Source organism: Rhinatrema bivittatum, chromosome 8 (assembly GCF_901001135.1).
Source record: "Rhinatrema bivittatum chromosome 8, aRhiBiv1.1, whole genome shotgun sequence".
NCBI lineage: Eukaryota > Metazoa > Chordata > Amphibia > Gymnophiona > Rhinatrematidae > Rhinatrema > Rhinatrema bivittatum.
Genome location: NC_042622.1, coordinates 230501716 through 230518937, shown reverse-complemented (window position 1 = coordinate 230518937; position 17222 = coordinate 230501716). Strand labels below are relative to the sequence as shown.

General features: G+C 45.6%; 1 protein-coding gene across 1 annotated transcript in view; it reads left to right on the top strand.

Annotated features, from left to right (window-relative positions):
- Positions 1-1501, top strand: part of LOC115097615 — a 64964-nt gene extending 63463 nt beyond the window's left edge. The window contains exon 6 of the mRNA XM_029613555.1: positions 549-1501. Coding sequence (XP_029469415.1) covers positions 549-582 — 34 coding nt within the window. The 3' untranslated portion in view covers positions 583-1501. The remainder of the gene's footprint in view (positions 1-548) is intronic.
- Positions 1502-17222: the final 15721 nt, after the last annotated feature.

Here is a 17222-nt window from a genome sequence, read left to right as displayed (position 1 = left end):
GAACTGTATTCTCTAAGTTTTCCTTAAATGTTTACAAATTTGTAACATTGAAAAAATTTAATAAAGAGAAAATTAAAAAAAAAAGAAAACCAGCTACAGAAATAGGTTCAACTACCTACATAGAGGTGGCTGCTAGGGACGTCAGATGTGAAGGTACAGCAGAGGTTAAAGTGCTGTGTAGGTAACAAAGCATTCAGTAAAAACTCACATCCCATGGGGGTGGGGATTGGCCGATAGTCTGTGGCTATTGCCTAGTAAATTCAAACAAAGCACCATGTTCACCCAAGGCCTTCATGCCTGAAATAGCAGAATGACTGATACCCGTAACGTAAATCAGTGCCACTAATCTGACTCCTGATAAAATCAGGATTATCTTCAGTTCTTAGAACCCTGATGCGCTGTTCTGATTGTCATCATTCTTCAGCCTGGACAGGATGGGACTGGACTCACATCTTATGATGATGTAGCTTACAGCAAAGAAAGCCAAAAAAAAAAGGGGGTAAACTGAAGTCCTTGGCTGTGGCTTATGACATGTTTCTGTTTTCTAGTCCCCCAGAACTGAAGACAAACCTGAAGTGTTGATGCTGCACAGCTGCACAGAGACAGACTGAAGAACTCTAACCTCAGAGGAGAGAGAAGAGCGTGGGTCACTCAAAGACAGGGAGAAAGCAAGAGCTGGCCTGCAAAACCGCACCTCTGAATGACCAGCAGTGCACAGGTAGCATGGGGTGCAACCCTGGGCAAGGGTACAGATAACACTATCCCAACTAAATCAGCAGCAGAGGAAGAGCAGGGTCACACGTAGAGAACAAACGGCCTGACTGCCAACTGCTCCAAAGCAAGGAGGGCGTCTGAAAATGTGTTCGCATGGCGTTGGAAAGATTTGCTATGCGGGGGCGCCTTTTTTGTTTTATCTCGCTCTGAGTTACCCCTTGTTTTTGTTTGTTTGCGTGTGAGCAGTAGTCATTTGCAAAGACCTCCTGCCTTTTCTTTTCTCGTTTCGCCCTCGACCACATACACGAGCATCCTTCCTGTGTGAAAAGACTGTCAGTAATAATTCCCCTTGCTGGACATGAAACTCACAAGCCTTTTCTCTGTAATTAGAACATTGTTCCTTATCTTTTTTTTTTTTTTTTTTGGCGGCAGTTTATTAGATTTTTCTGCCTACTAGTTATATTCTAAGCATCTCCATTTATCAGTCATGCATGAACCTGCGTCTTTTCCAGGAAAAAAAAAAAGAGAATACAGAGCCTGGTGTTTAGAAACTGGGATTCAATAACAGCAGAGGCATTCCAGGAGCCACGAAATATCTGAGCGTGCAAGGAAACAACTGGCTACTGGCTATTGGCTTTCATTTATCTGAGTAGAGTAACTTGATACCAGCAGGTGCTGAGGTGTGTAATGAACCCAAATAAACTTTATCCGGGATACTGGAGGGTGGAATCAAACATATTATTATTATTCAGATTTAATCATGGTGATACCAAAAATGCCCATAGCAGCATACAAAAATATAAATACAGTATGATGATTCCAAACAGCCATCATTACAAATAATGGGACAGATTTCGTAACCTACACGCAGGCGTAGATTTGTGCGCGCAACCCGGCGCACACAAATCTACGCCCGATTTTATAACATGCGCACACAGCCACGCACGTGTTATAAAATCCGGGGTTGGCGCATGCAAGGGGGTGCACACTTGTGCACCTTGCGCGCACCGAGCCCTAGGGGAGCCCCGATGGCTTTCCCCGTTCCCTCCGCACCCCCCCCCCACCTTCCCCTCCCTTCCCCTATCTAACCCGCCCCCCAGCCCTATCTAAATCCCCCCCCCCTTTGTTTTTTTATTATTTACTCCTGTCTCTGGGCAGGCGTAGGTTGCGCGTGCCGGCACGCAATCCTCGGGCCCAGCAGCAGTGGCGAGGCCTCTGGCCACACCCCACCCATTTTTTCAAGCCCCGGAGCTTGCGTGCGTGGCCGAGCCTATGCAAAATAGGCTCGGTGCGCGCAGGCGGGTTTTTAAAGGGTTACGCGCGTAACCCTTTACAGACATTTAAAAAACATAATTACAAACAACTTACAGCAACTTAGAAAAAGAATATACAGTGACAATAAAACTAACACCCTCAAATCTGAACAGCACTCTCTCACCTAACACATCGATCCTAGGGTACCAACATAATTCAGCAACCACAGTTTTCTGGCCTTAGATAATTGTGAACTTGTTATGAAGCAACATCTCCATTCTAGCTTTGAAGCTGTGTGAGGAAAGGCCTTTAGTTTTAGTAGCTACCAGTTTTAAAACATTTGCTGAATAGGTGCATAGTAAAATTTCATTGGAGGGCTGTAACTATGTGGAAGGGAAGTAACAGTGGACGTGATCCATCAGATAGCTGGGTGCTTGGCCATGTCAAATGAAAAAAAAAAAAAAAATCTTTAATTTACTCCTGAATTCCATGGGAAGCCAGTGTGATAAATGTGATGCTGGGGAAGCATAGCCCCATGGACGGAATCCCAATAGGAGGCAGGATGTCGCATTCTGTAGTTTACTAAATGTTGTTTTGGCAAACCAGTCAAAAGCGAATTGCAACAATTCAGCCTATTAGTGACAAGGGAGTGAGTAAGAGTTACCAGATCTGTTTGGGGGGTTTTTGTTTTTTTTTGCGAGATCATTATCGGTTCCGTCATCCAGGTGTCTATTTTTAAAAGGCAGCTATTTATTTGAAACATTTCTAGCCCACACTATCTGTGGTTCTACATGTAATCAGTTAAAAGACAAAATAAATGCTCTTTATGTACAAAAACAGTGCTGCCAAATATCACAAATGTACAGTTCAACAACTAGCTTACTCCTCACCAGGACCAAAAAGCTTGCCTAAAAAAAAACAAAACAAGGTTTTAAAACCTGAGTCCGCAATTCCATAGCCGGGGCCCATCAATAGAAAATGTCCTTTCACATGCCTGGCGAGTAGAGGGTACATCCAGCAAATTTCATCCCTGAGATCTCGGTGTGGCCTGACAGGTTTATTGATCGACTCTCGGTCGCTTCCTCTCCATTGGGGCCTAGCTGCAGATACAGCCGATCATCACCGGCGCGCATCTGGAAGCGGACCCCGCCTCGGATCGAATGAGGTCTGCTAGCGGTCCAACGCAGAGATCGAAAAGAGCAGGGAGTGATGTCATAGCCCCCCCCCCCCCCGGTACCCCATCTGTTAAATCCCTCTCAGTGAAAAACACCAGCAGCAAGCGACTCGAAAGGAAGGATTCGGACCAGTTTTAACAAACCAATGCGGCCACAAGAGTCCTAACAGGATGCTGTGATCGTCAGAGGCTACCCTGAGGCCTAACAGGTATAACTACTGCATCTCTTTATTATTACCTGAGGAACCTAATAAGTCATCAAAGAGAGACATGACAAGACAGTTTCTGTACTAAAATGCGAGCAAAGTTCCAGCTAACACTGATATAAACGTGTTATCGTCCTTCAAGTACTACAGGTGTTGAAATGACGCAGCCCTCACCACCACTATAGACGGGAAACGCATCCCCATCTAGGCCATCTTTCTGCGTTCCAAATAAAAGCATAGTCGGCAGTCACCGACCAGGGACTAAATATTGACAGAAATTACTTAAGATAATTGATTCTGCAATACTTAGAAGCCAGTAGAGAGCCAGCCCAGTGCTCTGCTGCGCATTGGCCATGCGAAGGACCCGGGCGTGATTCTCGGGCCGGCCCACTCTGCTCCCTGGGTCAGCTGGGGTGGAGGATGCTGCAGGGGCAGTGTTCACAGCTCCCGGGGGGAGGGGGGGATAAGGGAGGAAGGCGCAAGCACTGTCTGACAGCGACACCTAGTGACCGGATTTGGAGTCCAGAAGGTTTTCCAGTTTGTGAGCCCCCCCTGGCCACTGACCCTTGCCTCACTGACTGGGCTGAATTGGGTGGGAGGATAAACAACCATGGGAAAGATCCCTAGATAGCTGTGAACGGCGGCTTATTGTTCTGTAACCTAACCGGGGCCAGTTTAAATTTTGCTGAGGAGACCTCCCAAAAAAGCAGGAGGAAACTGCAGGGGGGAAAAAAAGCAATACACAAAGAATGTTTTCCTCATTTTCAATTGGTTTTGTATACAAAGCTCTGAGGAGCCTCTACACTGGGGACAGATCCTGGTTTCTCATTCCCTTCCTAAAGGGTTGAATTGTATAACTGCTCCCGGCTAAAAAAAAAACAAACCATTAATGTTGCTCCTGTACAGGGACATTTTCAAATACCCTGCAGAACGTATACCACACATATGCAGCCCACGTGGCGAAACACGGTCCGTGTCGGGGGTGGGGGACACACCAAAACCTTCTTCCAACAATTTGTGAATAAAAGGTGGAACCCCCTTAAATTACTCTCCTCTTCTCTTCATTTATTGATGCGTTCATCACCAGGACCTGTGAACGTTTAGGGCTCTACCACTTTCATTTTTGGTTATCACTTAGTGAGCCGCTCAACATCTCCACTTTTATTTTTTTTTTTTTGCTGACGCCATACAAGATCCCACACTTGAGCCAATGCCCAGCCCACTGCCGCCACCACCACGAAAAGCAAGCTAAGCCCGTGGATGGGAAAGCGGGCAAGACTTCTGGTGTCACCAGAGACGGATTTAGGAGTTTGCCGCCCCCAGACACTGTTGCTCCTGTTGTGCCCCCAGTGAGCAGGAGGTGCAAGCCACAGTCACTGGGGATCACTGGGAGTGAGGGGGGGGGGCAAAATTCTGGGGCAAAAACCCAGAGAAACCTGAAGCACATTGGCAAACATTTCCATCTTTCATATTATAAAACTTAAGTACATTTTCCTACCTTGTTTGCATCTGTGTAATTTATTTTTTTATTGGGTGAGGAAAAGGGATCTTAATTATCAGCACAGGAAGGAGATCTCAAGGGTGGTCCGAAGAGAAGGAGAGATGGGGAAGAGAAGGAGAGATGGGGAAGGTCAAGGAAAGGGGAAAATCGGGAATTTGGGATGGGAGAAAAAGAGGAGGAGGATGGGAGGTTCTGGGATTGAGGTAGGGGGAAGGGCATAGGAAAAGTGTGTGTGTGTGTGTGTGTGTGTGTGTGGGGGGGGGGTTCCAGGATCTGGGATCAGAGGAGAGAGAACTTGAATTGCAGTGGGTGGGGGAGAGGGAAGAAGAGGAGGGAGAGGTCCCTACTGTGCTCTGCTCCTGCTCCCCCTTACAGCTCCTCTCTAACCTCTCAGTCTGGCACACACACACTCTCCAGCATCAATCCCTTCTCCCTCACCCACACACGGCAAACACTCCCCTCACTCCCAGTGATCCCCCATTCAGCCCCTCCTAATCTTACCAAAACGATCCCCCTTTGCCCTCTGGGCTCCAGGCTCCCTTCTCTTCCCCTTTGGTTCCCTGCCTGCAGCCTGGGAAGGGAGGGGCTGGATCAGGAAGCAGAGGGCTGTTCCCTGGCTGAGTGACAGTCGGTTCAGGCTGGAAGGCAGTAAATCTTCACCCAGGCTGCTGCCCTCCCCAGGCCCAGGCCGAGTGTGCCCTATTGACAAATCCAGGCCTGGCTGTCACAGTGCTGCACCGAGAGGTGCAGAAAAGCACCAGAATCTTTCTTTCAATGCAGTCACAACAGGAACTGTGCAGTTGCAGCACAGGGCAAAAGAAAAGAGCAAAAGGCACCTTGCACGTTAAATATTTCCAGATGTTTTAACGCTGGTTTCTGTCTCTCAGGCGAACACATTTGAGGACACAGCTGGCAGTCAGTTCTCTTTATGCTCGCCACTCTGTCTTTACTCATGACTGGTTACAATTCATTTTCTCTGTGCGGCTGATTTACTTAGTTAGAGTACTTGTACCTGTACACCTCCCAGTTTCACAGGCCAATTATCCCAGGACATGAATTGGCATGAATATAAATGGCAGACGTACTTTTTAGAAACCTTATGTAACCCTGTGGTGAAGTATAACATTTCTCCTTAGCTGGCTTGTTAAAGGGGTAACGTTTGCATGATCTTTCCTTCTACATGTGCAGTACGCAGCAGATCTCTGTGTATCAAACAGCATCCAGCTTTATCCCTGTAATTCTTTCCTATTGCAAAAGCCATGAGCAAAACATATGAAATAAAACTCAGCGTTACCTGGAACTGGTGAAGTTATACGTGGCTTCTGTTTCTGTGGGATAAAGGCTTTGGTTTCGTCTAATGCAGGTTTTGGTTTTTCTTTTTCTTTCTAGCTTCCCTCAATTGCCACCATTGGTTAAATCTGGTTTCGGAAGGTTAATGTGTCCTATTTAATTTCCCTCCCTCCCCAGCCTGTTTTCAGAAGGCAGAGAGAGCTTTTGTTCTGTTAAAGTGGCCCACTGAAATCCTGCCCTTTCTGAGACAGATTTCAGATCCTGAAACTGGTTCTCCGTGTTTCCGGTCTTGAGGCCTGGAACCAGTTTCTATAACATCCAAGCAGGGGCAGCTCAAGGCAATCTGCAGCCTGAGGCAAAGGATTAAATGGCATAGCCCAGTACAGGTGAAATCACCGAGAGCCAGGGCAGGGGGGAAGGCAATGGAGGGTGAAGTGATTTGCTCAAGGTCATAAGGAATGGCAATAGGATTTGAACCCTTTTTTTGCAGCTCACTGCTCTAACCACTCAGGCCACTCAGTTTTTGGGCCTGGTTTTTTTTTTTTTTGTTCTCAGTCATCTGCATCCGCACTAGGGGGCGCCGGAGAAATGCTTAATGGGGCGGGGCACCTCCTGGGTCCTTTCCCTATTGCCTGCCTCCCACCCTTCTCCAGGGTCTGCCCCCTGGGGGTGTGAGAGGTTGGTGAATAGTGGGAGTCTGTGTGTGTGTGACACACTCTCTCTCTTTGGGCTGATACAAGGGTATTAGATGCCCTAGACAAACCTTACAGCCTTTCATTCCCCCTTCCCTCCCCTCCCCTCCCCACATAATTAAAACGTATGCATTCTTTTCCATTTTAAAATGTATTAACTTCCTAACCTAAAAAGGCAGATTGCATATGGAAAACAGCAATTCAAAGTACAATCTTCTGAAGTAAAAATATCACTTACACAACATATATATTATATAGGCATACACTGCAAAAAATAACACATTTTCAATAATAACAGTTTAATAGACTTAATAAACTACCTTTCTCATAGTCATCAAGATGGTTTACTAGATCTCATAGGTACCTCTTTAACCGATCATTATTTGATGATTATAGCTATGAATGTTACTTTTGAAAACCGTTGTGATCTTTATATGGAACAACAGTATATAAAATGTGTAAATAAATATTAGGCCTATGGTAAAGTGCACTGGGTGTGGACTTGGCCCACAGTAAGCCAGGAAAAAAATGAACTACAGTGCCAAGAGTAAGCCTTCCATATCAAAATTGCCAGTACTCAACCTATGAAAAAGCCATACTGCAAATATTACATCAGGCTCTAAACACCAATACACCTCCTATTAGGAAAACAGATTAAAGCCAGATTGTTATAAATCCCTACACAGAAATTACATGCTAGCAGAACACCTAAAGCCTCAGTTTCACAAGCAGAACACAGATACTCTCACCAAATACAGAATAAAGAGACCATGAAATATAAATTGAAACGTGCAGACAAAAACTGAACTGGAAATCACAAAAAGCCAAACTCTGTAAGCAATGGAAACACAATCAAGAAATATAAAACATTAAACATACTAATAAAAAGAATGTCAAATCTGCTGATAAATTCAGCCAATTAAAAACACGTATAAAAATGTTTAAAATATTACCAAACACTAATAAAATATTTCAAAACAGCAGATACAGCACATCCAATATTAAAACTAACAGGGATAAAAAAAAAAAAAAATCACCCCAACTCTATACCTGGGATCTTTAGATTTCCAGTCCTCCTGAGATTGTCATAAATTGGAGGAGGGTGCACAAACTTCAACCTCTCACACACACATATACACAGGTACTCTCTCTCTCACTCACACACACACACACGTGTGCAGGCACTCTCCCTCATAGACACACACATACACACAAAAACCCTCTCATAGATACACAGACACACCCACTCATTGATATACACACCACACCCACCACCCGCGCATGAGAGACAACACACACACACCAACCGCGCAGACACACACCACACCCCACCACCCGCGCAGAGAGACAACACACACACCAACCGCGCATACACACACACCCCACCACCCGCGCAGAGAGACAAGACAGACGCCCCCACCACCAGCCCCCGCAGAGGCCACAGAGCACCCACCACCGCGCAGAGACACATCACACACACACACACCAACCGCGCAGACACACACCAACACCCCCACCCTCTCATAGAGACACAGACAATACACCCCCACCACCAGCCCCCGCATAACATACCACCCCACCACCCGCTCAGAGACACCCACACACCAATCACGGCAGACACACATCCACACCCCCACCACCCGCGCATAGATACACCACACACACACCAACCTCTCAGACACACCACACAGACCGCACCACCCATCGAGATGACACATACATGATACACCCCACCACCAGCCCCGCAGAGGCACAGACCACCCCACCACCCTCGCATAGACACACACACACAAGCGCATGCACACACACACACCCCACCACCCTCTCAGAGATACACATACATATACACCCCACCACCATCCCCTCATATTCACATACCACCCCACCACCCTCGCAATATACACACACACACACACACATCAACCTCTCAACACACACACACCACCCCACCACCCTCTCAATATACATCATACAATACACCCCCACCACCATCCCCCTCATATCACATACCACCCCACCACCCTCTCATATATACACATACAGACACCCCACCACCATCCCCCTCATATCACATACCACCCCACCACCCTGCATATATACACACACACATACACCTTCATACACACACACACACCCACCACCCTCGCAGGAGACACACACACACACCAACCCTCAACACACACACCCCACCACCCTCATAGACACATACAGAGACTCCCCCACCACCAGCCCCGCAGAGGCACAGAGCACCCACCACCCTCAGAGACACACACAGAACACACAACCCTCTCATACACACACACACACACCACACTCTCATATATACACATACATATAGACACCCCCACCACCATCCCCCTCATATTCACATACCACCCACCACCCGCTCATATATACACATACATATACACCCCACACCATCCCCCTCAGATTCACATACCACCCACCACCCTCGCATAGATATACACACACACACACCAACCTCTCACACACACACTCCCACCACCCTCTCATAGATACACACACACACCAACCGGCATACACACACCCCACCACCCCATAATACACAAGAGATCCCCCACCACCAGCCCCCGCAGATTCACATATCACCCCACCACCCTCTCATATACACACACACACACACACACACCAACCTCTCATACACACACACCCCACCACCCTCTCATATATACACATACAGATACAACACCCACCACCTCCCCCTCATATTCACATACCACCCCACCACCCTCTATATATACCAACACCAACACACCAACCTCTCATACACACAAACACACCCCAACACCCTCTCATATATTACACACACCCCACCAACCTCTCATACACACACACATACCTCACCACCCTCTCATATATACACATACATATACACCCCCACCACCATCCCCCTCATATTCACATACCACCCCACCACCCTCTCATATATACACACACACACCAACCCTCATGCACACACACACACCCCACCACCCCTTCATATATACACATACATATCACCCCCACCACCATCCCCCTCATATTCACATACCACCCCCCACCACCCTCGCATATATACACACACACACACACCCACCTCTCATACACACACACACACCCCACCACCCTCTCATATATACACATACATATACACCCCCACCACCATCCCCCTCATATTCACATACCACCCCACCACCCTCTCATATATACACATACATATACACCCCCACCACCATCCCCCTCATATTCACATACCACCCCACCACCCTCGCATATATACACACACACACACCAACCTCTCATACACACACACACACACCAACCTCTCATACACACACACACACACCACCACCCTCTCATATATACACACACACACACTCACCCCCACACACCCTCTCATACAGACCCTCCCATCCTTCTTCTCATACACACATCCACCCTTTCATATATACACACACATACACACCCCCACCCTCTCATACACACTCACAAAATCACTCTAACAGGGCAAGTCTCTTTCACACACATATTTTGGACCTTTTGTCTGGCTGCACAGCAAGGCCTCATCTGTCGCCGGCTGCAGGGAAAATACTGGCAGCATCTCAGACCCTTTCCTGCCTCTGGCTGCGGGGAAAACCCTGGCCAGTCTCCTTTCACTTTGCCTTCTCAGGCCCCCCAACTCCTTCACCCTCCACTATCTCTCCCCTTCCCTGCTAGGCTCAACCCCTTCCATTCTATCTCCACTTCCAAAGTTTGACCCCTCTCTCAGTACTGCCCCTCCTACAGGCTCCCTCTGTCCCTCTCTTTCACACTCACAGGCTCCCTCTCTCGTACACATATGCACCCCCTCATACAGGCTTCCTCTCTCTCTCTTGCACACCCCGCCTGCTCACACAGGTTCCCTTTCTTTCTCATGCATACACCCCTCACACAGGCTACCTATCTCTCTCTTTAATACACACACCCCTGCACATTGGCTCCCTCTCTCTCTTCTCACATACATACACAGGCTTCCTCTCTCTCTCGTGCACATACGTATCCCCTCATACAGGCTCCCTCTCTCTTTTGCACACACACACACCCTCACTCAGACTCCCTTTCTCTCTCATGCATACACCCTCATACAGGCTACTATCTCTCTCTCTCTCACACACACACACATATCCCTTCACACAGGCTCCTTCTCTCACAAAAACCATCACTCCCTCACATACACACACTCCCATTTTCAAACACACCAGCTCCCAATCTCTCACACACATACCCATTCCTTCACAATCTCCTCACAAAGACTCCCTCTCTCTCTGGCACCCACACAAAGACCCTCATTCATGCTCTCCCATACCACACCCACACATACCCACACCCACACATACCCACACCCACACCCACCGGCTTTCAGTCTTAAACACATACCTCTACAGACAGCCTCTCAGTCTCTCACCAGGGCCTGCTCTGCTCGCAGCATGCCGGGACTTGCACTTCCATCTTCACTGCGATGCAGTACACCAGGGCCTCCTTCCTCTTAGCTGCCGCACGGCAAGCCGGGGCCTCCTTTCTCTTCCCTGCCACTTGGCACACCAGGGCCTCTTTCTCTTTGCTGCGATGTGGCACGCCGGAACCTCCTTGCTGTTTGCCTCGAATAGGATGGGTTCCGCTTGCGGCACGGTGGTGTCTGCTCCTAATTCTGTGTAGAAACTGGAATGTCTGAGCGGGGGGTGGGGGGGGGGGGGGTGAATTCTGCGCTCCATAGTAGTGCAGAATTCCCCCAGGACAAAGAGTTTGCCTGATTGAAGGGTGAGGTGGCTGTGGCAGGAAGGTTTCAGGGGGCAATTTTGCTGCCTCAAAATCTTGCCGCCTGAAGTGGCCGCCTCACCCTGCCTCATTATAGAACTGCTCCTGCATCCGAGTTCCTGAATTCTCTTGCTTGTCTCATCTGCCTGCCGTGACCAGATTGTAGCGCCACAGAGCAGGGTCGGCCTCTTCTCTGTGCCTGTACAGCTCTGCGTGCAGCTTATACTGCTACAGGAATGTTTTATAGCAGCAGTGGTACTTCTTTACCAGATGATTCCTTCCAGGATGAATTTTCTATAATATATTTTCCTTTCTGGTACACCTGACCTTTCTTTCTTTATCAGTTATGCGTGTGACTTTCTGTAACACACACACACGCACACACATTTTTCTGCATGAGAGGAAGCAATTTTGGCTCCCCTATGACATGCATTCCTAGCCAGGCAAGTGTCCAGTCAATACTGGCGACCCTTGCATGCTACCATTCGCTGGTGCTTCTGGGTCCTGAAATTAATTTTAAACAGCAGAAAACCAGAGAGCAGTTCAATATGACTTCTTTGTTTGAAAACAAAGACAAACACTATTTCTAGTATAAATTACTTTCTGACCTTTTAATTTTATTTACAGTGCCTTGTAAAAATCTTTACATCTGTGTACATTTTTCATATTCTGCTGTCTAAGAAATACAAATCAAAATGCATTAAAGTGGGGGTTTGTTTCACTCGTCTACACAACATAATTTACACTTTCATCGGGAAAGAACAATGTATGCAAATATTCCAAAAGTAATTAAGAATAAAAATAAAAGTTTTGATTACATAAGTCTTCACACTGTTTGCCTTAGCAAACCCAAATTAGCAGGTCAAAAATTGCCTTAGCAAGGCCCATAATAACTTAAATAGAGGCCACCTGTATTCTGTCGGTTGCTGAGCTGATTTGAATACTCCTGGATGAAGAATCAAGTGGTTTCTATTGTATGAAGTGAATCGGAAGCAAAGGTCAAAACATGTTGAACAAAAGAACTCCAAGATAACATTATTCAAAGCTACACATTGCGGTTCGGCTATAAGAAAATTTCAATCGGTTTGAATATCTCATGAGGCACTGGCAATTTAGCGCCACCAAGATACTGTTGCAATCAGGCCATCTCTCTGAAATCAGTTGCCCTGGGTTAAGGAAACTGCTGCAGAAGGTCATTGTTGGACCTAAGATTACTTACTTCAGAGGTTTCTAGCTGAGAACTGGGATACTATTGACTGTTCAACAATTTCAAGATTACTCCACAAACATGGCTTGTATGGGAGGGTGCTGAAGAAAAGCCATATGATGTACCACATAGCATTTGCAAAGAAACACTCAGGGAATACTTCACACACGTGGGAGAAGATTTTTGTGTTCTGATGAGACCAAATTGGGTTCAGTGCTAAGTGATATCTGTTGCATAAAACAAATACAGCACACCATCCTGCTAACACCATCCCTACAGTAAAGCATGGTGGAGGTAGCATCTGGTTGTGGGGAGGCTTGTGAAGACCAAGGGAGAGATGGATGGTGCAAAGTACAGGGAGATCCTGGAGGAAATCCTGTTCCAGTCTACTACAGATCTGGGACTGGGGAAAAGCTTCACCTTTTAGCAAAAGCAGCAATGGAGGGACTCGGCAAAAAGAAAGTGAATGTCTTCAAGGGGACCAGTCAGAGCCTAGACCTGAATCCAAGAAAAACTCTGTGGTAAGACTTGAGGACTGCAGTCAACAGACAAGCCCCAGACAACTGGAAAGAATTTGAGGTCTTCTGCCAAAAAGAATAGGCAATAACAGCACCATCCCACTGCGCACAGTTGGTAAACACTTATCCTAAACAACTCATGGTTGTTATTACTGCAAAAGGGGCTTCCAACAAGTATTGAGTCAAAGGGTGTAAGAGCATGTGCAATCAAGATTTTTTTTTGTTTTATTATTCTTAATTACTTTTGTAATATTTCAATATTTGTTCTTTCACAATGAAAGTGTAGCACATGTTGTGTAGAGCAGTGGTTCCCAGCCAGTTGGATTTTCAGGATATCCACAATGAATATGCATGAGCTAAATTTGCATGCACTGCCTCCAAAGAATGCAAATTTTATCTCATGCATATTCATTGTGGATATCCTGAAAACCTAACTGGCCAGGGGCCCCCAGGACAGGTTTGGAACTTTTACTGTAGAGCAATTAAACACATTCCTACTATAATGCATTTTTATTTCTATTTTTTATACAGCACAATGTGAAAAATGTACAAATGTGTGATCTTGACTTTTATAAGGCACTGTAATAAGATCAAAATAGGATAAGGTTAGCTAGAGAGTGTTAAGAGCCACGCCATTTTTTATGACGCTTATGGCCAGGGAAACAAGAACACTTAGATTTATGGTAGAAAGCATAATTTTTTATTATTCAGTATAAGTATTCTTGGGAGATGCTGATACCATGCCTCTGACAAACTGACTACCAGCATCTCTTCATATACAGGAAGTGATCCTTCTTTTATAGATAACATTCAATAATGAACAAGGGTAGAAGATTCTAGAGAGTTGCGTGACTGCCCAAAGAATCATTTACATAGGTTGTCATGTCAACAGCATGATGTGACTATTCCTGAACTGCCCTGATTAGTTTTCCCAGGAGGTGGGGCCCATTTACCATGACTCTCGAGATAGTCCTTTGTTCTGTTAAAATCTTACCGGTCAAGGTAATTAACACATCTGAGGCTGTGTTTATAGATACTCCTGAGAATAGTGCCTGAAGCTCCCTCCGTTGGTTTCTTCTTTGTGATCCTATGAATAGGCATCACCTTTCTGGAGCCAGCTTGACTGCAAGCCTGTCCCGTTGTCCTGAGAAAACTGCAAGTCATTCTCAAGAAGTCACTTAGAGTTCATATAGCCAGACAGGCTAAGAAAGCCCAAGGATTCTGGGACATTTTTCTTTCTCCATGTTGGTTTTCTGTTCAGGCATACTTCTCAAGAGAGTGCGAGTATCCAGGAGAGAATGGTTCCTCTAATATCAATAATATAAGGGACTACTTTCTGACATAAAAATCAACAATTGGTGCATGGTTTATATCAGGGGTAGGCAACTCTAGTCCTTGAGTATTTATTTATTTATTTATTATTTATTTATTTCGAGGCTTTTATATACCGAAGAATAGCAGATTGCCTTCACTCCGGTTTACATGGTAACAACTTAATACAATTTAATAACATTGGAAAAACTAAATATACTAGGAACGGTGTTCGGGTCATAGGTTTAAAGAGAACAACGTTTCCAAACTGGAAAAGAACATTTTTACAACAGACGAAATAATTAATTAAAAAAGGGGGAGAACTTAAGCAGAGTTCATTGTTAGGTGATGGGGATAATAGGACTTATTGTATCGGATAGGCTGATCTGAGGGGTGGGACACGGGGAGATGAGGATCGGTATTGAGATGGAAGGGAAGGCGGGGGTGGAGGGGGTGGGGGAGGACATTCGGGGAGGATATAGCGTGAAGTGCAAAGGAGAAGAATGAGATAGGAAGTTGCGTGCGGCTTAACCCTCGCCATCACGGAAAGTTAGGTTGAAATACCAAGTTTTGAGTTCCTTTTTAAAAGATTTGATGTCACTAAGTGAACTTAGGTAGTGTGGTAAGGTGTTCCATAATTTGGGTCCTGCGATGGAGAAGGCTCTGTTCCTCATGTTGGTCAGTTTAGCTATGCTGAGGGAAGGTATGTCTAGATTCAGTTTGCATGCTGTTCTGGTAGAACGTTGCGCTTTGTGAAGGTGAATCATGTCATTGAGGGCGGAGTTGGTTTCTTTGAATATTGCGTTGTGGACAATTGTCAAAGCTTTGAATTCAATTCTTTGTGCTATTGGTAGCCAGTGGAGATTTTTCAGAACGGGGGGTGATATGATCTGATTTCTTGTTGCCGGTAAGGATTCTGGCAGCGGCGTTTTGTAACATTTGGAGAGGCTTTATAGTGGATTTTGGGAGGCCGATCATAAGAGAGTTGCAGTAGTCGAGGCTGTTGAAGATGAGGGATTGCAGCACAGTTCGGAAATCTTGATGGTGGAGAAGTGGTTTTAGGTGTTTCAGGATGTGGAGTTTATGAAAGCCTTCTTTCGTTTTAGCTGCGATGTTCTTTTTTAAGTTGAGTTTGTTGTCAAATTCCGAGGTCTTTTGTAGTGTTTTTCAGTTGGATGCAGATGTTGTCAATTTGTAGGAAGTGTGAAGGAGTTGTCAAACCAGAATTGTGTTTACCTATGAGGATGCATTCGGTTTTATTCATATTGAGACAAAGTTTTAGTTGGTTTAGCTTGTCTCTGATGGCGATTAGGTGGTTGGCTGTGGTGTTCAGTGTCTCTTCGATGGTGTTGGATTCAGGGATGAGTAGTTGAATGTCATCTGCATACATATAATATGTTATGCCAAGACTAGAGATGAAGTGGCAGAGTGGCAGAGTGGCAGAGTGTTATATTAAAGAGGGTGGCAGATAGGGCGGAGCCTTGTGGTACCCCGGTATCAAGTGGGAGGGGATTAGATGAATTGTTGTTAACGGTGACCTTGAAGTATCTTTCTTTTAGGAAGGAGTACCACAAACAAGTCTGGTTTTTAGGATACCATAAAGAATATGCATGAGATATCTACATGCACTACCTCCATTGTATGCAAATATATCTCATGCATATTTATTGTGGATATCCTTAAAACCAAGTCTGTTTGCAGCACTTGAGGACCAGAGTTATCTACCACTGGCATATATCTTCCAACACCATATAGTCTGGAGAGAGAAAGAGGAATAAGGGCTTAAGAAACAGTTAATAAGTACGGGAGAAAAAGACAAATGCAAGGCAGAAGGAGAAAACTTAATTGCAAAACAAGTTTAGCATGTTTTCTGTTTACACACTGTCTTAGCAAAGGAGGGCCTAGATGCCAGCTCTTGAGTCCAGAGAGGGGTGATTTATGTGTTGAATTTGCACCCCCAATAATTTTGATAAATTGGCTCCTTTGAAGGAGAGGTAGATGCTAATTTACTGGTCAAATCAAGACAAATGGTACAAAGCAGAATTTTCCACTGGAAAGGAGCTAAAATCCATGTTCACCAGCCCCGCTCATGACCTGGGAATTTCGTTCCTGGTTCGGGTTTATTGTATCATGGCCACAGATGGGGTTAGATAAAGTCCCATGAAGTGAAGGAATAAAATGAAAAAGTTGGAAACTGAATTGGGAATATTGCAATTTAGTCCCTGGATTCTCCACAGGCCATGATACCTTTTCCATAAATTGTGCCATGGCAGGGCCAGACCAATGGTCCATCGAGCCCAGCACCCTGTCTCTATGTCTTGGAAGTACCAGCAGAGATCACTCACCTATAGCTCACTCCCAAAAGTAAGAGATGACAACCTTAATGTCTTCTGGGCTAATACTTGTTAAGGGACCTCTTACTAGAAATTTGTCCAAACCTTTTTTATATTCAGCTGTACTACTTACCTTGACCATAACCTCTGACAACAAATACAGCATATCTGTGCCTTAACTAAAAAAATACTTGCTTAAATTTGTTTTAAATCTGATACCAGTTAGTT